This window comes from Citrus clementina, unplaced genomic scaffold (genome assembly GCF_000493195.1).
Source record: "Citrus clementina cultivar Clemenules unplaced genomic scaffold, Citrus_clementina_v1.0 scaffold_2, whole genome shotgun sequence".
NCBI lineage: Eukaryota > Viridiplantae > Streptophyta > Magnoliopsida > Sapindales > Rutaceae > Citrus > Citrus x clementina.
In genome coordinates this window covers 29,131,372-29,154,656 of record NW_006262688.1, presented here as the reverse complement: position 1 = coordinate 29,154,656, position 23,285 = coordinate 29,131,372, and the positions used below count along the sequence as shown (strand labels likewise).

The window sequence follows — 23,285 nt, the reverse complement described above, 5'->3', positions numbered from 1 at the left end:
TTTGAATCATTCTCTATTGATAAACTCGCCTCACCCTCCATCATCACAAATATTATGTTGCCATTGATTGCAACCCGAAATTTTTTCAACCACTCGAGAAAATGAAGCATTGTGAGCCATGATGCTGTCATGCTGGTCCCGATAAGTTGTTCCAAGGTTAAAAAGCAAAAAAGATAACAAGGTCGATGGATCTACAAAAAAGAAGCAACGCATGACGATTAAAACAAAACCGACTTGTCTTTTTCATACACATTCAACTAAAGCCATCATCTGGTTAGTTCTCTTCATTAATTTTAACCCCATGGATGCAGATGACAAGGCATCATTGGAAGATTACCGACGGATATTGATTGAGCCTCTACCAGCCATTCCGGGCTGCATTCCTCGTATCATTTTGGCTTTCAGTGCAAGATAAAAAAACAGCAGAGGGAATACACAACAGATTCTCCTCAAAACATGAGGTTTATTACAATGTAATGTAAATGACTACATAGAAAACGACTCAAATAACAACTAGATTTTTACAGATTGTTCCAATAGATTTTTACAGATTGAGCCTCTACCAGCCATTCCGGGCTGCATTCCTCGTATCATTTTGGCTTTCAGTGCAAGATAAAAAAACAGCAGAGGGAATACACAACAGATTCTCCTCAAAACATAAGGAGGTTTATTACAATGTAATGTAAATGACTACATGGAAAACGACTCAAATAACAACTAGATTTTTACAGATTGTTCCCATAAGCCGCTTACCGAAACTTCAATGAACCCAAAAGAGAAGTAAAAAAGAACTCCCACGTCACTCTACTTACAATACAATACCAATCACATAGCTTTCCTCGACAGAAAGCCAACACTATGATAATTCTTCATAACAATTAAAACTAGCCCTCGTGATTATTTGTCCTCAACAACTCAGATTTACTTACAGGACACATAATTACAGACAAAGAAATGACAGAATCCTTTCTTTATAAACATATCTACAATAAACAAAGGATCCCTCTTTTTCCCTTAATCTCTTAGAACTTCAAAATTCATCTCATTCTACCAAAGTCTTGTTCTTGTTTTGAATTAGCTTCTCCTTTTCTATATGTACTAGTGTTTTGATGATAAACGGGGTTCGTCTTCTACGCTAATGCAGGGATGCTGCAATTTTGCCGATCCCTGCAATCAAACCCCTCAACTCTCACTGCTGGCTTGTTACCAAAATTGGGTCGAACGCAGCCTCCTCCAGCGCCTCCTTTCCTTGTGGAAGAAGATGGAGATTGTGGAAGCAGGATCGGTGAAAATGGGGTGATCTCCTCATCCCCGAAACGCGAATCATGTATTAATGGGTTAGCTACTCTGCTAGGCGGCGACCCACAAAAAAATGGGGGCGACGATGCTAATACTTGATTATAAGGTTGTTCCATTTCCATGCCACCATAACCACCCTGTTAAACCACATCAAATTATTTGTCAACACCACCTTACAAATCACCACATAAGCTAAAAATTATAAATCACATAAATAAAAAGTAAAGAAAGAGGAAATATAACAAACCTTCGGGAGTATGATGTCGAAAAGATCAGTTCCTGATTTTGAATCAAAAGACTCTGCTTGGTGGCTGAAAATCACAACATTAAACTCATATGAGCACATTAATCTTTTTTTTTTTTTACTTTTACAGTTGTAAAAAAGAAATAGATTAAACAAAATGACGTATGGAAATTTACCTAAAATTCAATCTGAGAGAGCGAACAGGTGGCTGGTCGTTGAGGTTGCCGTTAAGGAGACCAAGACGGCGAGGCTTAGGGCAAACCATATAGTCTCTTCTGTCTGAAACAGAACTTCTCATCTCTTCAAGTTCAAGACTAGCAATTGAGTTTTGCTGGATCAAACACTGTTTCATCTTTCTAATATCTGAACCTACCTTCTATTCTCTACAAACAAAGTTTTTTTTTTTTTTTGGGGGTCTGCACATAAAAAAGAACAAAGTTTCAGTTAATTCTGAAGTCAAAATCTAACAAATCATGCAAGCTAACAGCTTAAACAAGAGATCTGGTGAAATCCACAGGTAAAAACTAAATCCCAGGTGAGAATTTCTATATAACGCTTAGAGAACACAAAAAAATAACTAAAAAAAAAATAGTAGGACTTTTAAGCCAGACCCACATAAAAATTAAGGCTTTTAACACAAGCCCACATGAAAATTCAAGCTTTTGAAGCCAAAAACACAAAAAAGTTTAATGATTTCATCGCTAAGAAAATTAGTTTACTAGAATTCTTTACAGATCTACAAAGCTATGATCTAATCATTTCATAAAATCCAAAGCTTTGAGGCAAAGAAAATGAAAAATGAAAAGTTTCGATGAAATTCCAAAAGCAACTAAAGAGCAAGAGAGAAACAGATCCGTTACCTTAGCTTAACTGTACAGCTCGCGAGCTCTGAACTATATTCATACCATATGAAAAAAGAGATAAAAAAAAAATTGAAACCGGAAATCAACTTGAAGCTCTGAAGGGTTAGGCGTAGAGAAACAAAGAAGGGGATGTATGAAGGGGGGCCTCTGGATTTATAGAGATGACCTAGTAACCGAGAGCCAGACAGAGAGAGTCAATAAATAATAAAATAAAAAAGTAAAGAAGAAAGATTTAACGAGAGAGAGAGAGAGAGAAAAAAAAATTCGTTTACGTATTGGGCATCAACAGAACAGCTCAAAGGTCTGACACACAACCTGCAAAGACACCCCAACTTGTTTAATGTTTTTTTTTTCTCTCTCTCTCTCTCTCTCTCGCCTTTTTGGTGCTGTAAATCTATTATTTATTTTCTTTATTTTGATTTCAGATTATTATTTTATTAGTCCTTATAATTTACAAAAATCAGATTTAAACACGTAAACTGGGATAAAACTGTGGTGCAACTGTGGTACCGTGTTATAGTTATACCCAATCATTAGATTTCTACCTATTTAAATGGACCTTATTTATTTAAGTAGATCTAATAGATAGTATAACTATGGTACGGTACCACAGTTACACTGTAGTTCAATCCCGCAAACTGATTGTTGGTATTAGTTATTGTGATTATGAGTTTGAGAACATATATATTTGTCAACTAAGAACGCTTGTTTACAAATTACAAACATTTAAAATAGTTGAAACATAATCAGATCGGATCAAGATTTAAATTATATAACATATTTTAAATTTTAGTTTAAAAAATAAATTTTCATTATAATAGTTGAATTAAAATCTAATTGACCCATCTTTTTTTTTTTGTTTTTTACATTAAATAAGACCCTCCATATGCACAATAATGGATCATTGAATTTAAATTCAACAACTTTTATATTAAAATGCCAAAAAAAATTTAATTAAAAATCAACTCGTATGAGTAACAGATCTACATAATTTTATGTTATTAACGTAAACTATAGGGATTAAATTGATAATTCTCTTATTGGATATTTTCTTCATGCAGGCGGTGCAACCCGCGCGAAATCGCATCGTTTTTGCACCCCCGTTTCAGAAATTATTGTTGCGAAAAGAGAAAAAAAAAAGTTTCAGAAACTATTGAATATACGTGTCATTATTTATAATTTATTTATTTTTCCATAAAGTTTCAGAAATTATTAAATACATATGTTATTACTTATTAATTTCTTAGAAAATATCCGAAACTTTTTAAGCACCTAACCGAACGAGCTAGTAAAACGACCCGCCACCAGACCGTGACACGTGTCTGCGGTCAAAGAATGATGCTGGGGACGTGGTCGGCAGTTGCTTGAATTTCGTGATGGGAATTTATATATTGCAATTTTGAGTTACGGTTTAAGCCTGGACCACAAATTTTTTTGTCAGAAAATTATTATATTGCAAATTGCAAACTTCAATTATTGCTTTTTTTTTTCCTTTCCACTTGATAGAAAATTTTGGATTTTTCTTTCTTTTTTTAAATTCTGCATATAAATGGATGCAAATAATTAAAAATAAAAAATTTTAGTCATCATTTCCATTTGTTAATATATTATTGAGCTTCTAGAAAAACAAAAAATAAAAAAAGTTCTGCATATAAACTGACGACAAAAATATTTTAAAATTCTCATCGGGTATAAAGTATGATACTATGGTGATGCATGGGACAAGCGGTATGAGTATGACGGTGGGATGCGATGAATGCGATGTTTCATATCACATTGTTGGGTGATATTACGATTTTATTTTATTTTTCTCCGCAATTTATCTTCTTTTTTTATTTTAATTTACTAAATAATTTTATATTCAAAATTAATTGGGGGTAGTTTTTGATTTCGCATTCTGAATAATCACGTGGAGGGAGTTGTCCCAAGAAACATATGGAGACCACGTAGCTGTCATTTTCGGTTCCCTGTGCGGGAATAAAATGACATCTCGGCCACGTTTCTTAAATAATAATAATGGTAATAATTAATATAAGTAGTTTTAATTTGAAAATTTTCATCAAAGTGAAAGGCATAGGCGTAGGCGTAGCTTTAATTTGATGCTTCACTGTTTTTATTTTGATTAGTACTTTTGTCAACCAATCACTGAAATCTGGACCAACCATAACCATTCATGTTTATGCAATCAATTTTTCTTAAGATTCTTAGGATCTTGTGGCATTATTATAATTATAAGGGGATCTTTATTGGGTCGCTTGCCCTCCACCCGTCCACTGCTTGTTTTGCAGCTTGATTTGTGGTATAAAGTTTGTCTATTTTATATTTGCTTATTTTAATTTTTTGGTTTTATATTTTTACTTTACAGTTATTTATAGATATTTTAGGTGTGTTGTAAACCCTTCATTGGAACTTGATAATTTCACCCGACGGCCCACGCTTCATCCCGTCTCTGAAAATTGAAATAAAGAGTTTCAATTTGATATTTATACATTGAGAAATGTTAAAGGTCGGAAACGCTGAGAGAACACTGAGAGAAATGATAAGTTGTGTTGTCGTTTCATGTTCTCTCAACTCTCCCCCAACATGATTAAGAAAGCGAACCCCCACGTGAAAAAATACTTTAGATCAAGTCACTTTTGCCAAAAGCTGCCGTTTGACCCCACACTCAAGTCACTTTTGCGAAGTGAATTCTGCCCCCCACGTGAAAGTTTGAGTTCTCTCCTTGCTCATGACCAAGCAAAGCTAAGTTTAAGTTCTCTCTTTGCTCCTTCACTCGTTCACTTCTCCTTCGTTTCTCGTTCACTTATTTGCTCATCACAAACCAAGATAACTTGCTCCCATTAATTTCAAATATTAAACTGCTTTGTTGAGTTCTACAACCTGAAAGTACAATTTTTTCAACATTCTAACAGCATCCTAGTTCACAGTTAGATATCAGAAACAAATGTTAACATATTTAATGCCAATCTTTATTCCATGAGAACTTAAAATATCCAAAAGAGATGCATCTACCCTACATATCTATTTACACAACAAGTGTCCCTTCAATTCCAACAGAATATACATGCCCCCATCTTAAAATTTCGTATGGCACTGAAATTAAAAATTTCGTCAACTGATAGAAGCCACCACACAATGGCAAAATATATATGTTTATTATCAAAGAACAGAAGGCATCATTTGAGCAAATTAAAGAGATAACTATTCTTAGCCATTCTTCTCAATATGGGATAGACTTCTTGTATCGTCATATCCACTCTCAGCACCATAGGCTAGTTGTTCCTTATGCAATTGGCGCCCTTTACAATCACCCACTTGAGGGACTTTTGCTTGATACTTTGGGTGGAGCCCTCTCTTTTCTTGTCTCGAGAATGACTGCACGAACAGCCGTGACATTTTTCTGCTTTGCTGTGATTAAAACTGTTGATGATCACTCTGGGCTTTGGTTGCCTGACAATATTTTCCACTTGTTCTTTCAGAACAACACCGCTTATCACGATGTCCACCATCAACTTCAGGGTTTGAAGTAAACTATTCTCAGCCATTCTTCTCAATATGGGATAGATTTCTTGGAACTCACATGTCTTACCATCTAGTCAAGCTACCTGAAGGAGGTTTTGAGGCTCGGCTAAAGAAAGACTAGATGCTATTAAGACAATTTGACTGTATCATAAATTAATTATTAAAATAATTATCAACAATACAATTACCAAAATAATTGTGGGAGTTGGAGTTCATGTGGGAGTGCTGGAGAAGGAGTTGAAAATAGAAAGGAAAAAGAGTTGAGATGGAGTGAAGGAGTGCTGGAATGGATCTGTTGAAAGCGAATAAGGAAGAAGGAGTGCTGGAACAAATCTGTTGAAAGCGAAGAATGAAGTGGAAGAAGGAAAATGATTTGAAAGTCACATGGGGGACAGATATTTGTTACTCACGTGAGGGGGGGGGAGGTGAGAGAACGAAATGTCTGCACAAGCTGCCGTTTCTCTCAGTGTTCTCTCAGGGTTCCCGATGTTTAGCAGCACTCTTATACATTTTTCAGTAAATTTTCAAACCGTAATTGGCAATTCTGTGATTTATGATAGTCTTCATTTCTCTTGTTCTATTTTGTTATTTTACTGCAGGTTTTTATTGTATTTCATTTCATGCATTGTGGATTTACTGTTTTGTTTGTTTTATTTTTATGAGGTATCGAGCTCATTACGTCCTCTGATTAGGTCTCATTTCTTTTCTTTGGTTTTTTAATAAAATTGTCACTCATATCAACAATGTTTACTAAAAAAAAAAAATCATACCCTTTATTGTTTTATGGTTTTTTTAACTTAAGTTACTTAATTTTCATTCAACCAAAAATATTTCACTACAAATCCAAAAAACATCATATATCTAGAACGGATGAAAGCATTAATTTATAACAATATACTAATATCAACAATTGGTCAAACAATTATAATCTACTAAAGATTAACGAGGATTGAAGTGCTCAAAGTTAGTGATACCTTTTGTGTTACTTAAAAATCGATACTTGGCCTAAAGATTCAATCTGACCTATTATGTATGAATTCCATGGTCGACCCAAACTACTATGCCAAGGGAATCACTGTGGGATATGGTTTAAAAGGCACAAATGTATCAAAGTGAGGTTTAATTCACATTAAACTCTTAACTAAACCCACTTAAGGGACATTAACCCATAAGAAAATGCCTTGAGATACAGGTTAGTTGAGAACCAATCACCCAAAAAGGCATGAACTAATACATAAACCATAAACTCCATATTCCTAATTTAGGCCATACTAAACCTTTGCAGTATTTGAATGCAGTATTATGTAACCTTCTAAAAGCCTTTCTTAAAACCATAATCTTAGTCCAACACCTTTTCTGCCCTACAAAGTAGACTTTGATGGCCAACAAACCCTAAAATATGATGCAAATCCTAGGATCTTATGCAAATAGGAAAGGTCCACATCTACCAATAAAAAAGGAAAAAAATCCTTAAAACCCTATATTTTAGCGTAGTGACTTATTTTACCTTTTAATTATAACACTAACAAACCTTATTAACTAGGTTTTCTCTCAAAACCGATATATAAGCACCTTAAAACATGATTAGCTAGTTATGAACACCATAATAACCTACCCTTTAGCAATCTAACAACCATCTTAGCAATCTCCAACAACCTCCAAAATCACTCACCTTTACAACCAACCATTATCTTCGTTAAAGAAACAATCTTTTTCGTGAACAAAGAATCCTAATTTTGGTTTCATACACACTACAAAACTTTAAATTAACCACTTACCAACTACTATCACAAAAAACACCATAAGTCATATTCCATTAATTGCTATTGTGCCGTAATAGTATCATTAAACTATAATTTGCATTATGATTTTGCTACTGTATTAGATATTAAAACAATATCCCAAGTTTGATTGCTTATTATTCATTGGTATGATAGGCTCCCACATTACAACTTACAACAGGTGTCTTATTGTTTGAATTATAAGTCACCGTCCAATAAGTTAGCCATAATCAAAGCTTCAACACGCGTTTAGTTGGGCCAGATCAATACCTAAATAATATTATGGACCTTACTCTTCAAATCATTATAGAACAGCTGGTTCGTAGATCACATCTAGTTCAAGTCATAAGTCAAACCCAAATTCCATTCTCTATTGAAGAAGGATTGTCTTCAGCCAATTTGGCAAGGACACGTGAACGGATCAAAATCCTACCAAAGCACTTATAAAGCTCCACCAAATCTCCTCAGCTCATTTATAGATCACCCTTTGTCATCAAAGTTAGTTATTTTAAATGCAATGATGATTGTTTATTAATTCAATCTTTGTATAAATACTTTACATATAAACTTTGAAGACTTCGAATGTAAAAGAATTTTGCATTGCATTCCATACAATAAAAGAAAAATGCAACCGTGACCACTCCAAATCTAAATCTAGATAAAGAAATACACATTTCCCTTACTAAAAGCAAATATAATATCTTTTTTTATTCCTAGCACACTTTTATATATAGTACACTTCTTTAATTTATATATTGAGGTTTATCTTTAACATTATTATTGTTAGAATTTTATTTATTGGCTTAAATTTTTTGATCAAGTGATTTTTTAACATGGTATATGTTTAAGTGGTTAAAACACTATTGTTTGATATACACCAGAGCAGGTTGTGGCCTCCTCATTATCAAAGCAATTCTCGAGAAGAGTCATGATAGTCAGCTGCTCAAATGCATGAGGACTATCAAGGAACTCGCGAGGAAAAGCCAAGATCAAGTCCTTACAAAGACTTGGTCAAAAGTTGACCAGTGAGTTGTCCTAGAAAACTAATCATGACGTCCACACCTAGACAATTACCATAGCAACCGCTCAACCACCTTAAAATTGACGCACTCACCTATTGCCAGATCGACGTGTTCAACCAACCTACTAACACCCATGAATCAGTGGTGGAGCGAGATACTCGACTGCTTATAAAAGCCCAACAAAGTCAAACCAAGGTAAGACACTTTTAAACCAGGGGAAACTCTATCTCTTTGATGCTAGAACTTTTCTTCTGGAATTGTTTCTTTCTTGTGGGAATTAAAATCTTTGCTTCCAATAGTCATAATTAAGCCACGGATATTTGTGGCACAAATTCCTCTAGAAACCCAATAATTGACTTGAGCGTCGGAGAATTTTCACTAGAAGAACATCTGGTACCCTCTAACTTTTTCTTGTGATTGCAAGCGACGTTAGAGTGAAGTATTCGTGGATGTCAGTATCTGCTCAAACCAAGCAAGTGGAAGCAGTACCGTCTGCCATCAAAACAAATTTAAGTGTTGATGTAGTTACCTGGTTGAGGTAACAACCATACCAGATTTCTGCATCAACTGTATATAAATTAAAAGCCCGTGTTTGATTTAATATTTATCCATGTAAGCTATATTTTTTTTATATTTCCAAGTATGATTTTTTTTTTTTTTGAGAAGATTTCAAAGTATGGTTAAGAGTTCTAATTTAATATTTTTTCTCAACATAACCCTCCTCTATTTTGTTATTTTTGAGATACATCTACAAATTTCTTTGAATCAAACTCACAACAACCTAGGATATAAATGGACATGTTTTAGCCACCTATAATTTCTTTGAGCATAAACTTCTCAAAAAAACACGAAAGAGAATTTAGATTATGACAAATTATTAACGTTTGAGGTAGGACCAACTACCGACATTTATATTTAATTTGTTATTTCATTATGCTAATAAGTGACATAAAGGTTTCCATTGGGCTCAAATTTCTTGCAAGAAAACAATCTTTAAACCCAAGTAATATGGTCATTTTCTTACAATATTGTCTTGTGGTGAAGCCAAGAAGTAGTTACTAGCTTCATCGAAATGTCCATGAGACGATGATATTTTCTAAGGCTAGGTGAAAATGGCAAAGAAATAGTCCAATAATCATACGGTATATGCAATTTCAGCCAGAAGTAAAGTTAGTCATTGGGTTGCTGCCACGTATCGCTGCTAAGTTAAGCTTTTGCATCAAACTTTCTATTCTTAGGTTTGAACGTAAATGTCCTAATCAAAATTAATGGACTGAGAGTCTTTTCTAACCAAAATTCTTCGAATAAGTTATCTGCGGCCTCTAAAGTTAAAGCTTATTCTCGGGCCTTTGCAAATTGCAAGTCGTGAGAAAGCAAAATTTTTTTGGTTGGCTTGACTTGATGTTCATACTTTTTGTCCAAGGCAGCCATGCTTTTTTATTAATCATTTTCCACATTTTGCGATGTAGGTTTCTCTGCCAAAAGAAGGAATTGATTTCAAATATGATTTAGTATTTACATGCATATGAAATTAATTAATTGAAATGCCTTTCTTTAAAATTAAGGGTGACGTGTGAAACATACGTAGATATTTTTATAAAGATCAATATATGATGAAAAGAAAAAGATTTTTAAAACTTTCTGAACTTAGATGTAAACCACAATGAATTGCGTGACAAATAATTCAAAAGGAGAATGGATTGGTTAGTTCTTCTTTATCCAAAGGAGAATTAATTCCAAATGATTATGTCCCGAATAAAGAAAATTCCATGCCTTATGCCCCACCCAAACATTTTGCGTCACCGAAAGTCAACATTGAGTAAAATTGCAGGTATCTTTTCACCTTCTGAATTCAAATTCATACAACAATTGCGTCACATTTTGTCAACATGACAAAAATTGTTATAATTTTTTTAATGGGACCGGCTTTTTCAACACTAGTTGAGGTTGCCACTTGCCACTTGTGGAATCTGGATACCCACAATTGGGATGTTAAATTTGATTCAAGACTGATTCAAACCCCAATATTGCGACTTAAATAAAATCCAAGATTACATTTAATACAAATAGGCCACAGAATTCGGAAATTGTTCTGTTTTGTGCTAATCTATTTGGTGATATTTTTTCCGATAATCAAAATGGAGGGACAAAAGCATGAGAACCCCTTTCAATCAAATGGTGATCTAATCAAACATAATAACTGAGATTTGGCTTTCCAGCTAAGTAACATGAGAATCAGAACATTGAGAGTTTAGCTGAATTTTTAAAAGGGAGGGGATACAAAGAAGAGACAAATTCCAGAAATTACAGCTATAGACATCCCCCTCTCATTTTGCTACCCCAAAAACCTAAAACCAGAGAAAAAGAATCGAAGACAATTCAATGGCTCTACTTAGTTACAGTGAGTGAAAAAACAAGTGGTTCAGGCTGAAGTTGAATCGGATGCAGCTGCAGCAGCTCTCTTCTTGGCGAAGTATTCTTCAGCTCGTGCAAGGTTCTTAGCTACTGATGGTTTCACCCACTTCTTTCGGCCAGGTAAGACAGTGAGGGTACAGCCTGCAGCTTCAAGCTTCTCCTTTGCTGATGTAGAGAAGGCACGAGCCTTGAAGTTCAGCTTCTTGCTTAATTCTCCATCACCAAGAATCTGAATCCAAGATTAAAGGAAAAGAACAATCAGAACAAACATACTGATATAAAACGGACATTGATTCTCGCACTCAATTAAACCATGTCATTCAAGCTCATTCCAAATAAGCACTGATTTTGCAACTAAGCAGTCTTAAAGCTACCGTGAAGAATGGAATTAATTGCCATTGCATCTTAGGTTTACCTCTTCTGTAGCTCTAAACAAAGAAATTATGAAACACAATCAAAATAACAAAAAACCAGTATCAGTCAGCTTCAAGCAATATTTCAACTAAGCGCCTACCGCATAATTCATCTTAACTTGACAATCGGAAGATGATGCTGATGACAAGGACAATTAAAATCATTGGAATTCCAGTAAAAGGGTGAAAGAACTGGTTCACATATTAAAAAGAAATTTAATTGGCTTGATTTCTTCATAACAATACCAATCCAAGGAACCCTTCCAGAGAGGAAAACCTGAAATAATGGAGAGAATTTAAAACTCAATTTTGAGAATTTTTTTCAACCACAACTCTATAATAGTTACATTTGAATATTATGCCTTCACCAACAGAAACAATCCAAGAATCTTGCTGCCACTCAGGTTCTCTATCGTAGATCTTTTCCAAAATTCTGTAGAAGTATATCAGTAATGGCATTGGCTGATAAGTAGACCTTAAATAGTAATTTCTTTGCTCAAAAGAAGGGTGAAAAATTGAAAGATTACTGTCTCAAACAACAGTCAAATGTCAACTCTGCAGATGTTGTCTGCACAAGTGACTAGTGAGGGACTTCCCAAACAGCCAATCAATTATCAGCTTAAATCATACACCAAACCATTCAGGAAGCACAAGAGATGTGGAACATACATTTTGAAATTGAACACAAGCTCTTTTCTTAGGTGAGAAAATAAAAACTTTTGTGTCCAAAATTACCTTTCTGCTTGCATCCTGACGCGAACTCAATAAACAGGACTATGGTCTACTTAATTACCATAGATGGATAGAGAGCCATTCATACACTTGAGCAAAGCAGAAAGAGTGCGACAAAAGTCCGGCTCAACAACAAGCTAAAAGTACAAAATGTCAACTAAAATGGTTGATTACACCGCACACCTCCTCAGGGAATGTGAAAACACACAAAGAGAACTACAATGATGGTGTCCTGTACTTGATTGAAGAGGAAATAAAGGTTCAAATTATCATGAGACTATAGTTATAGGCTGTTTACTACCATCAGACTATATTTATGACTATAGTTATATGACTATAGTAATCTATATTATCAAGTCCTGTTGAAGTATTTTGCAGAGCAGGGAACAAGAAATGACAGTTATGGTTTCCATTTCTGACATCGTTAACTGCCTGGTGTAACAGTCAAAATATGCCTATCTTATCACTTGATAAACCTAAATGCAACATATCACATTGTTTCTCTCTCTTTACTGAAAGAAATTCTAATAAGATATTATATGACTAGAGATAAAAATATATCATGGTTGGAAATGTCATTATTTGTACCTTTAAAGGCAGTTTCCTTTCTCTTCCTGAGGGATTGATCAAGCCCTTCTTCTTCAAAGTCTCTAGTGAGACTTCATCCCCCTCTAGAAAACCAGCTGCTTCTATGTCTTTCAAGTTAACAGGGACATACTTAGGTAACCCAGCATGCATACCTAGTAAAAACACAAACAGACAAACATAGTAGTGAGAATTTAAGAATCCATGTGCACGCAAAGAGATGCATGAACACCTATATAAGCACACAAGAGAATGCATAATTCATAGTAATGCTGCAGAAAGAAAGTGACAGCCAAATGAGATGAAATGTCAGGTTAAAAAGAACCAACTCTATTACATCTAAATGTGACCTGAAAGTAGAGTAGGCAGCCCAAAATTGATTTCAAAGTTCTGCTGCTATGAGTTACCTATGCTAGTTAAAAACATCAACAATTTTGACAAACAGGTGGGGCTTAGGAGAAAAATATGCAGTCACTGAAAAACTGTGTAATGGCTCAGACTTGGTGTCTCCATTGCAATAGGACTGCCAAATTCAGAGATTACATAGGAAAAGAATTTTCGGTTAAGATCTCATCATTGTCAATGCCATGAAAGTAAAGATTCTCATAATAAGTTCTAAACAATAAAATCAACATTAGCAACTGGCCCTCCTATTCCTAAAGATGATTGTTTTTTGCTCCTCCAAATGCGGACACTGTAATATTCATCAGACAAGACAGTTGCAAGTAGCAGCACGCTGCAGTTTTTGAAACAAAAGAAACATCAATCAAACAATTAAATGAAATGCAAAAGGGAATGCTCTAATATGTCCAGGCTCACCTCCGGCAATCCCACGGAGCTTAGGAATTCGACGATAAAGAGGCATTTGACCACCTTCAAAACCCTTTCTAACGCCAGGACCAGACCTCGATTTCTGACCTCTCATTCCAAACCCACAGCTGTTACCTTGACCAGCAGCTATTCCTCTCCCCTTTCTCTTCCCTCTCTTTCTCGACCCCGGTTGTGGGCCCAGGTTATTTAACCGGAACCGTACATTCGTAACGGGACCCGAACCAACAGTTGCTGAAGCAGAAGCGGAAGCAGCTTGGTTTAAGACAGTGAGCTGGGGTGGTTTATTTCTTTGTTGGACTTTGAGAGGGACGCAAAGGCTTGATGGGGGTTTTGGCATTAGGGTTTTGACATTGCCCTTGAATGGAGTTGATGGAAAGCTTAGTGAATTTGCAGTGACTGAGAGAAGAGATGCCATGATGGAGATGATTGCGATGATGAAATTTTATGCTTCAGGCTTCAGCCATTATTTGTTGTTTTGATTCAACGGACAGAAGCGATAAGGCTCCTCATTATTTCTTTAGATTTTACATGGTCACGCTATACGACGTCGCTTGCGGGCTGGTGGTGGTATCTTTCTTTCGGTTAAATATTTTATTATAATTATAAAAAAGAAAAAATGACAAGTTAAACGACGTCGGTTGTGGAGATATGACATCCGTTAATTTAACTTTAGAATAGGTTGAGGCTCCCAGTAATTTGGTCTTGCTTCCCACTCAACGGATATGATATATATGGGAAGGCAATATAAAGTTCGAAAAAAAAAATGGGGAACAAATTCATCTTTTTTATTTATTATCATATGAGACTATTATTCAAAGTACAACTCATATTACATGAGATTATAATTAATATTTACAAATCAGACTATTACTGAGACCAATTTATATCAATACTTATGAAGCTCTGCCCAGATTTTTATTCCTCAAATACAAATCAGACTATTACTGAGACCAACTGACCAACTAACATAAATGCTTATGAAGTTATGTGCAGATTTTTATCCCTCGAATACAAATCAAATTATTACTGAGATCAACTTACCTACTGATGCAGCGGAAGTTTAATGTTCAAAATATTCCGTTGATTCTAGAGAATACCGGAACAAAATAACAACTAAATTCACGTTGATTCAAAAGAATACCGTGAATTTAGGGGTTAAGACTCGTTGATTCCGTAGAATATCAAGAATTAACTGTTCAAATACTCACAAAGAGATTTGAAAATTGAAATATTATTAAACTCAAAATTCTCTGCTTGTAAAAGCTACAAAAGACACTTATTTATACTAAGTAAGACTTATCCTAATATGATTAGAAAACCTATTTTAATAAGACTTATGCCTAAATTAGGAATATTACCCAAATAAGCAATACCTAAACAATAAGACTCTAAATAGGAAACCAAATTAAACTAGAATACAAATTAATTAAAATATTCCTAAATATTATACATTTAAATATAATTAGGATTTCTTCAATTTCTTGCTCTGCATAGCGGAAGTTTAATGTTCAAAATATTCCGTTGATTCTAGAGAATACCGGAACAAAATAACAACTAAATTCACGTTGATTCAAAAGAATACCGTGAATTTAGGGGTTAAGACTCGTTGATTCCGTAGAATACCAAGAATTAACTGTTCAAATACTCATAAAGAGATTTGAAAATTGAAATATTATTAAACTCAAAATTCTCTGCTTGTAAAAGCTACAAAAGACACTTATTTATACTAAGTAAGACTTATCCTAATATGATTAGAAAACCTATTTTAATAAGACTTATGCCTAAATTAGGAATATTACCCAAATAAGCAATACCTAAACAATAAGACTCTAAATAGGAAACCAAATTAAACTAGAATACAAATTAATTAAAATATTCCTAAATATTATACATTTAAATATAATTAGGATTTCTTCAATTTCTTGCTCTGCATCACCTACCAACTTACATCAATGTTTATAAACATTTGCCCAAATTTTTAACCCTTACTAATATTTGAGAAATGTCTACTCCACTCACATTTAGGTAAATGAGAAGACTATCTTCACTCAATTATACATTATAATTAAGGAAGGAAATATCTTCACTTTGTATTTATGGGGGTTCAATCTGATACCCTCTTGACCTTTGGCCAAGTGGCTCAAATTCATCATTTAAATATAAAAAAATATAATTTAGTAACTAATTATCACATTATGTTATGAAATAATGTCACATCATCTATTATATTAGTTAGAATTCAAATTCTATAATATAACCTTGTACGTGTATTTTTGCTGCCAAATCTAAAACAATGCTTGTATTGTTCGTTAATTTCGAAAATGCGGATGTAACGGAAAATTCAACAATTTGCCGAAAACCAAATTTGGACAAGATTCTGGATGGATGCTACTGTTATTGTACGTTATTCATATTTCACTGGAACCAAAATCTGCTTCCAAAAGCATAAAAAGCCCAAATACGGGGCCTAGAACTTGAATTCAGAGCCCAATAGGATAAAAAATGAAAAAATATTCGGTTTCAATTGGGCCCGAAACAAAAAATGAAAAAATTGCCACGATAACGTTAGTTAGTGTAGTGTTGCAACGTTCTATCGGATTCGGACCTGAGCCAGAAAGTTAACCCTGTTTGAGAAAGATAAGGCATGAAAATCCAAATCATAAAGCAAATTTAGGAGTCGATTTTTACTTATAATTTTGAATAATTTTTAGGGAGCGTTAATGTCTTCACATTTTTGGGGAAGCGCAAACTTAAAAACAAAAGGGTTTACAAAGCATCTAAACAGCTATTTTAATCTCAAGACTCATTATTTGTATAAATGATCAAAATATTACTCGTAGTTTTTTACTTTTTACAGTCCAATTTGGCAGCAGGCTTTAGCCTAGTATAGTTAGCCCAATTTAACAACTGTCTCGCTCGATTAATATTCGAGGGCATAATAATAATAAGACACGGGGACTAAATATCATGTGCCTGAGAGCCTTAAGTTCTAGAATTGTTTTGTTTTAATATCTAAACTGTAGTCTTTTTTTTTTTTAGCTCATCTAAATTCTAGTCTTAATTACCTTTAGAATAAAGAATGGGGAAAATACACTACTATAAACTTTATCATTTTTTTTTTGGTTATGAATATGTACGGATAATGGCAAAATATAAGATTCGAACTCATGCTAATCTAAATATTATCACATGAAGGCCATAAACTTCTTTTGAAGCTCCATTAGCATCTGAAAACAATCTTGTGAGTTGTAATAATGATTATAGAACAGAAATGTGAAGGTTGCATACACTCGATAGATAATCTTTCACTTTCTTCAAACATCAACCTGGAGTCCACGATTTTGAATGAGAGGTAAATAGTTTAAATCTAGTTCGGGATTAAAATATCTTTAAATCATCATAGTAACTCTTCAAAATTACCCACCATATATAAGTACGTGGTTGATACTTTCTCTCACATTGAGAAGGAAAAAAAAAAATGTATAACGGTGATATATAGTTAATCATAATAAATTTTTCTCACGAACTATCCTAAGATCAATCCTGCGAATTCAAATGGAGTCAAAATTTGTCTACTTGGCTCTTTTTAGTTTCAGCTCTGGGTACCAATTGCAAATTTTATGAAAGACACAGATAATTATCAGGTGGTATTGATGGACCACCCAGTATTGATTACACCTGATAAAACAATTTTGTTCTGCAAAGGTGTCAAGATAGCACCCAAACATCTGAAAGTTTAATGCAGCTGTACAAGAATTCAGTCTATTACTTTGCTTTCGGTGGTCCAATAGACCATGTAACATTTTCTTCTGTTCAGCACATATAGACATCAATGCGTTGTGCTCATATACAAGACACCCTTTACTTTTAAATCTACAAACTGTTCGTCAAGTTGTTTTTAGCACTCGTAATCAGTTGTGATTAATTTAACTACTTTCTAGTCTAGAAAACAAACTAAGAAAAAATTAATTGAGATAAAAAATTTGTATTAGTTCCAACTTTAATTATAAAGTAGCATTGACCAATCAGTCATAGACTGAATGAGAGAGCACTTGCTCTTACAGTGTTTAAGCAAGTGCTCAAGCCCCTATAAAAGCATTATCGGGGTTAGTTTCAATCCTCCCTCGATTATTCCATAATTGAGTGGAGATAATCTTCTCTTTTACAAAATGTGACCTCTTGTGAAGAAGCAATTACATTAATATTGCTTCAAAAAAAAAAAAAAACACACACACACACACACACACAAATACCATAGCTATGGTTTTGAAACCATCGAAAAGAAAAAAAAAAGAAACAAATAATATGTCATCAAACTGATGTATAGCTAACAAGTCTCTCAATTAGACAAGACAATCCTCAAGTTCTTTACGAAATGTGAATAGAGTAAAAACTACCCTTATGAAGAAGCAATTACATTAAAATGACCTCAAAAAAAAAAACACACACACACACACACACACACACAAATACCATATCTATGGTTTTGAAACCATCAAAAAGAAAAAAAGAAACAAATAATATGTTTTAAAATTTATGTACAGTTAACAAGTCTCTCAATTAGACAAGACAAACCCCAAGTCCCTATCTTTGACAAAATTTTCAAGTGGAGCTATATGTAGCTCACTGCACCTAACTCAAACATATGGTATTAAATCTACCATATGTAGCATCTAGAAGTGTACAATATTTTGGAAAAATTATGAAATTACAGCCTCCTCCTCATATATATAGAGCATAAATATGTATGGTTTCAACTTTCAAACCTAGCTAGCTAGCTAGAAAAACAACAATGAGTTGTGTTGGATTTCAGATTTTATTGAAAGGGATATATATAATTATATATAATGAATCAACTAGGAACATCCAAGGAATAAAACAACAAGTATATTGGTGGGGGATGAGTGTGTTACTTAGATCACAAAACCCTAATAATGAGATTTTGATAGTAACAGTTCCATGATCCACGGCAAGCACAGACACAATGATGACCAGAGTTAGCCTCAACCTCTACATGGGGACCAGTTAAATTGTTTTATTTTTCATTCTGTATGAGAAACAATTAATAGAACAGCATATATGTTATATATTTAAGGGTAGCAGGTTATCCTGTTTTAATATCGTCTTGCATTAATTGTTGTTATCCAAAACCCTGTAATTTGCTTTAGTCTTTAATGTGCAGGAGAATGAGTGTTTGAATGTGTTCTATCAATGATAAAATCTTAACAGCAAACTTATATAACTATTTATCGCATTTCATTGCATCATTTGAACATAATACTAGTAGTTCTAGAGAAATAGACCTAGCCCACGCAGGCCCCGAAGGATAATTATTAAAAAAAAAAAAAACAACCAAAGACAATGTCCTTCTCAGTTTCCATTACCCTTAAATTCTAACCAAATGATATAATCACCTGGCTTTATTAAGAGGCTACTCCCCCCTCCCACAAATAAAAACATAAACAGGGCTCTCACTTGATCTTTTTAAAGTCACGAGACCCACTGTCCCTTTGCTGTTCTTTCAATTTTGAGAGAGAGAGAGAGATGAGTCCAGAGTGGGTGGCAGAGAAACTGATAGAGAACTTTCAAAGCTCTCTTTTCTCCACCTTCACTCAACTATAGCCTCTATATAGCAGAAGCAGACTCTTCAACTGAAAGTCCTTTAATTTTCTAAAGCTTTAGTTATCTTCCTGGTGCCATCAGAATCTGAAACAACACATCATATACACATACACACAAACATACACATATACATATATTGTTCACTTACATTTTATATTTTAATTTTTTTTCTGCCTTTCTCTGTCGGTACCATGTATGTCCACTAAAAACCCAATTTGTTTATCTTCTTTCTACTCTGCCTCTTTGAATCAATCTTTTTCACCATCTTAATTTCTCTTGCAGGAGACCGGAAAACAATCCCTTGGACCTCAACAACTTGCCTGAAGATTACAGCAAACAAGTCTTGGATGAAAGCTCTTCCACTGGTAATGATGTAACAATTTTTAAAATTAAAAAAAAGAAACATAACATATAATATACAATAATGGTAAATTTTCACGGTCTTCAATGGGATGCTATTTAATTTAAGCAAGCCATGCGCAAGTTCGTAAGAAAGCTTTTAAAAGATAAATAAGCATATATAAAGAGGGGAGAGGATTAGTTTTAATAATATTATTTACTAAACAAATAACAAGTCTTTGTTGGGTAATTAGCTATGGTTGGGTTGGGGAAGAAATGTCTCATCTCATCGAAGTTGCCTTTTTGAATGGGCCGGGGTTGGTTTTGTTTTATTTATATTGAAAGGAGCAGGAGCAGGAGCAGGCCATAGGAAAAAGAAAAGCGGCGCCAAGGATGGGAAAGATGATGAGTGCGGGAAGGTCTATGAGTGTAGGTTTTGTTCCCTCAAGTTCTGCAAATCTCAAGCTCTTGGGGGACACATGAACCGCCACCGACAAGGCTAGTCTTTTCTTTCTCTGCTCATTGATAACCAACTCATCACATCACTCTTTATCATTCAGTAATCAGTACCTCTTCTTCTTTACTTTCTTTTTTCTTTTTTTAATAAACATATATCTGTATCTTTTTTTTTTTAATAGGTACATATATCTGTATCTATATACATATATTTGTACAACGGGCCACTGTTAGTTACATAAATGATCGTGTCTTTTCTTTCTCTAAAAGCACAGTCATGTCAATCTTTGAAGTGTGACTGAGTTTGTTGGTCAAACTTTAGCATCTGAAGACTAAAAATTCTTTGATGAAGTTGAGTTTTGATTTGATATGTTTTGTGGTCGCTCAGAAAGGGAGACGGAGACACTGAACAAAGCTCGTCAGCTGGTCTTTCAGCATAACGATAACCTAGCCGTCCCAGGTCCCCCTCCACACCTAGGGTATGTAATTCTAATGTCTTTCTTGCCCTAACATCCATACCCTCTTCGTTTCTTTCTTCTAGGTTCGAAATGTTAAAATTTTCACTGAAAAAATTTTGGACCCATAAATTGTTTTAAACTTCATTGGAAGATGCCATGCCCACTTGAAATTTGTTTTTTTAGGGGGTTAAAAGAATCTAACAATTCTTGGTTTTGCACGAAAAATAAATTAAGGAAGTGCGACATCATTATAACTTTATTAATACTATCATCATATTGATTTCTCTAGTTATTTCTTAATTTTGCATTATTGCAGGTGCCATCCAATGACGCCAGGAAGCTACCACCCAGCAGGCCACATTGGAGATCCTTTCAGATCAATATACCCGCCAAGACTATATTCTGCTGGTTCTTCCTCAACGCTCATATCACCACCTCCACCGCCGCCGCAACCTCCACAATATCCATATCCTTCATCCACAAGCCTCACCTCTTGCCCCTCTCATCAGTACGCACCTCATCAACCAATGAATGAGTTATACGTTGGCCATGTCCTCAGCAGCAGCCCGCATTCACAGTATCCCCACAATCAAAGTAACCTAAATAATTTCATGGACTCCAGTTACACTTGCATTGGTGCACCAGTTGGACATGGGTTCGTTGCCGGTTCGAGCCGTGGATCGGACATGGCTGGATCATCTAGTGGTGGTAGAGACGGGTCGCTGAGTAATCAGGACCAAGACGGGTTGAGTTGGGGAAGGAGCTATGCACCAGCTGCTGTAGGAGGCGGGTCACAGCAGCGCAGCTTGGATCATCCTTCATCGATCAATCGGTTTCAAGATGGGTTCTAATTAAAAGAGCGACATTATTATTGTTGTTGTTGTTGTTATTGTTGTTGTTCTTGTTCTTGTTTTTGTTGTTTTTGTTGGGCTTGTTTGTTTTGTTATTAGATTTGGTTACAGTATGTAGTGCTAGCTATTGAATGAAGTTGGTGTGTATGTATGAAACGAATCTGGTTTGACACGGCACCCTCAGAGAGAGACATAACAAGCTGACAAATCACAAATGGGGTCATGCAAGCGAAGTAAAGAAAGAGAAGTTTTTGTTTATGTACAGGGATTGTTGCAGCTTTATTTTTGAGCTCATGTACACGCTCAGCTACTTTGGCTTCAAGCCTTTCGGGATCGATGATTACAGTATTGGAGCTTCTTATTATAACCAACTGTGAAACAATGGGGGGACTAGTTTGTGGGACTACGAGTTAGAATTGAACTGAAAGTTCCTAGCTACTTCTTTTTGCATTTGGACTTCTTTTGTTTGCATGGAATGCAATGCCTTCTTTTTTTATTATTATTCATTTTGCTTAAAATATATATACACGTATGTGTTTTTGTTTTTGTTTCTTTTATTCTCTTATTATGTTTTATGGGTTTGTTTCTCTCTCTCTCTCTTATGATTTATCAAAATCCAAACCCAAAATTGGAATTTTCTAGTTGTTTAAGTCATATGTGGTTACTAGATGCTTGCACAATACAGGCAATCACCGAGAGAGAAGTGGCTGTCATTGAATTAAACACTTTTTCTGCTGATAGTTTTCTGACGAGAATCAATCAAATTTGTGAACTCAAGGCAGTAAAAAGGAGTTTCTATTTCTCGGTTTATCAACAATATTATTAGATAATTGTCTATTGCACGTAAGCTTGTTCTGTTTTGGAAAAGTGATAGCTACAAGGTTTCTTAATGTTTAATCTCTGGAGCATAATCAACTGATGAGACGGTCTTCGCCAATCATTTCCAACATCACCAAGTTAAAAGCTTGCATGAAATTCATATCAATTGAAGATTATTGTAAAACTGTAGTTTAATTTTTCATTGCATCACACCAAATCTAAAGTATTCACAATCATCTATAAATGGCAGATAATATTTCAACACATTAAATTGCTAGCTATATGCAATAATATGGAGCATGTGCATGCTTTTACAAACGTTACTGCTGATAGTAAAAGACTTAAAAGGAAAAAAAAAAACAATAATAATAATAATTATAAAAAAAAGCTTATTTACACAGGACTTTTGGTCTTTGGTGCTCATTTTGGTTAAAATTATTTTTAAAAATGGTGGAACTAGACGTAGGAAAATAAGTTACTGATGTAACAGTGATTGTCAATAATTCATCGAGCACTCAAAGGCAATCACAAGTTGTGCCGGTAAAAACAAGAAAGTGGGACAGAAATGAATAATTAGTAAGTCTTGCGAAATATTCCATTCAAAGACCATGAGATCAAGAAAAATCGACTAACGATGACTCATCCGGGTTCTTTATGAATCACAGAGTGATGAGGTTAGCACAATTACAGGTCTTTTACCTGATTCCGTAATCAACAAGATTCCTATGAGATGATGTCATTGCCACAATTGAATTCTATTAATGTTGCCAGAGCTGGTCATTGTGGTCAATGAGTCAACTCACGCAAACTATTCTTACAATAGTTTCGTTCGTTGCTGTGTTGTAAAACGATAAATTGTGAAGAGAATCAGTATATTTGGTCAAATATATTTTTAAAAAAATGTGGAGTTTTAAATGTAATCGTATGTATTCGATAAATTTTATTGTTAAACTACTGTAATAGTATAAATAATTAAATTGGACATAATTTCAAATAAAATTTATTTAAATATTTATAAATGTGTATATAAAAT

The 23,285-nt window shown here is 34.4% G+C and overlaps 3 protein-coding genes across 4 annotated transcripts; 1 reads left to right on the top strand and 2 right to left on the bottom strand.

Annotated features, from left to right (window-relative positions):
* Positions 1–413: 413 nt before the first annotated feature.
* LOC18050924 lies at positions 414–2,730 on the bottom strand. Its single transcript, XM_006448408.2, has 4 exons — positions 2,404–2,730; positions 1,720–1,959; positions 1,547–1,610; positions 414–1,436 (listed from the first exon to the last, which is right to left on the bottom strand). The coding sequence occupies exons 2-4, from the start codon at positions 1,893–1,895 to the stop codon at positions 1,131–1,133; spliced, it is 546 nt and encodes a 181-aa protein (XP_006448471.1). The 5' UTR covers positions 1,896–1,959; positions 2,404–2,730; the 3' UTR covers positions 414–1,130.
* An 8,185-nt stretch (positions 2,731–10,915) lies between these two features.
* LOC18050922 (50S ribosomal protein L15, chloroplastic) lies at positions 10,916–14,228 on the bottom strand. Its single transcript, XM_006448406.2, has 3 exons — positions 13,696–14,228; positions 12,880–13,031; positions 10,916–11,375 (listed from the first exon to the last, which is right to left on the bottom strand). The coding sequence occupies exons 1-3, from the start codon at positions 14,120–14,122 to the stop codon at positions 11,154–11,156; spliced, it is 801 nt and encodes a 266-aa protein (XP_006448469.1). The 5' UTR covers positions 14,123–14,228; the 3' UTR covers positions 10,916–11,153.
* Positions 14,229–19,235: 5,007 nt separating this feature from the next.
* Positions 19,236–21,827, top strand: LOC18050921 (zinc finger protein JAGGED). Of its 2 annotated transcripts, none has more exons than XM_024191561.1 (5): positions 19,236–19,522; positions 19,612–19,694; positions 20,020–20,166; positions 20,513–20,603; positions 20,899–21,827. In XM_024191561.1, coding segments are annotated over exons 1-5 (858 nt in total). In that variant the 5' UTR covers positions 19,236–19,520; the 3' UTR covers positions 21,434–21,827. The 2 variants fall into 2 exon arrangements, with proteins under 2 accessions (XP_024047329.1, XP_024047328.1); XM_024191560.1 differs by having other exon boundaries at positions 19,488–19,522; positions 20,014–20,166; positions 20,899–21,464.
* The last annotated feature ends 1,458 nt before the right edge of the window (positions 21,828–23,285 follow it).

What these genes read in the sequence shown, in the direction of transcription:
- LOC18050924 (XM_006448408.2), bottom strand. Translation starts at nt 1,895, where the DNA reads ATGAAACAGTGTTTGATCCAGCAAAACTCAATTGCTAGTCTTGAACTT. An exon ending in TCTCTCAGATTGAATTTTAG is followed by an intron (nt 1,611 to 1,719) that starts GTAAATTTCCAT and finishes TGTGATTTTCAG; the next exon opens with CCACCAAGCAGAGTCTTTTG. An exon ending in TCGACATCATACTCCCGAAG is followed by an intron (nt 1,437 to 1,546) that starts GTTTGTTATATT and finishes GTGGTTTAACAG; the next exon opens with GGTGGTTATGGTGGCATGGA.
- LOC18050921 (XM_024191560.1), top strand. An exon ending in GGATGAAAGCTCTTCCACTG is followed by an intron (nt 19,695 to 20,013) that starts GTAATGATGTAA and finishes TTATATTGAAAG; the next exon opens with GAGCAGGAGCAGGAGCAGGC. An exon ending in CATGAACCGCCACCGACAAG is followed by an intron (nt 20,167 to 20,512) that starts GCTAGTCTTTTC and finishes GTGGTCGCTCAG; the next exon opens with AAAGGGAGACGGAGACACTG.
- LOC18050922 (XM_006448406.2), bottom strand. Translation starts at nt 14,122, where the DNA reads ATGGCATCTCTTCTCTCAGTCACTGCAAATTCACTAAGCTTTCCATCA. An exon ending in GCTCCGTGGGATTGCCGGAG is followed by an intron (nt 13,032 to 13,695) that starts GTGAGCCTGGAC and finishes TGTTTTTACTAG; the next exon opens with GTATGCATGCTGGGTTACCT. An exon ending in AAAGGAAACTGCCTTTAAAG is followed by an intron (nt 11,376 to 12,879) that starts GTACAAATAATG and finishes TCTTGGATTCAG; the next exon opens with ATTCTTGGTGATGGAGAATT.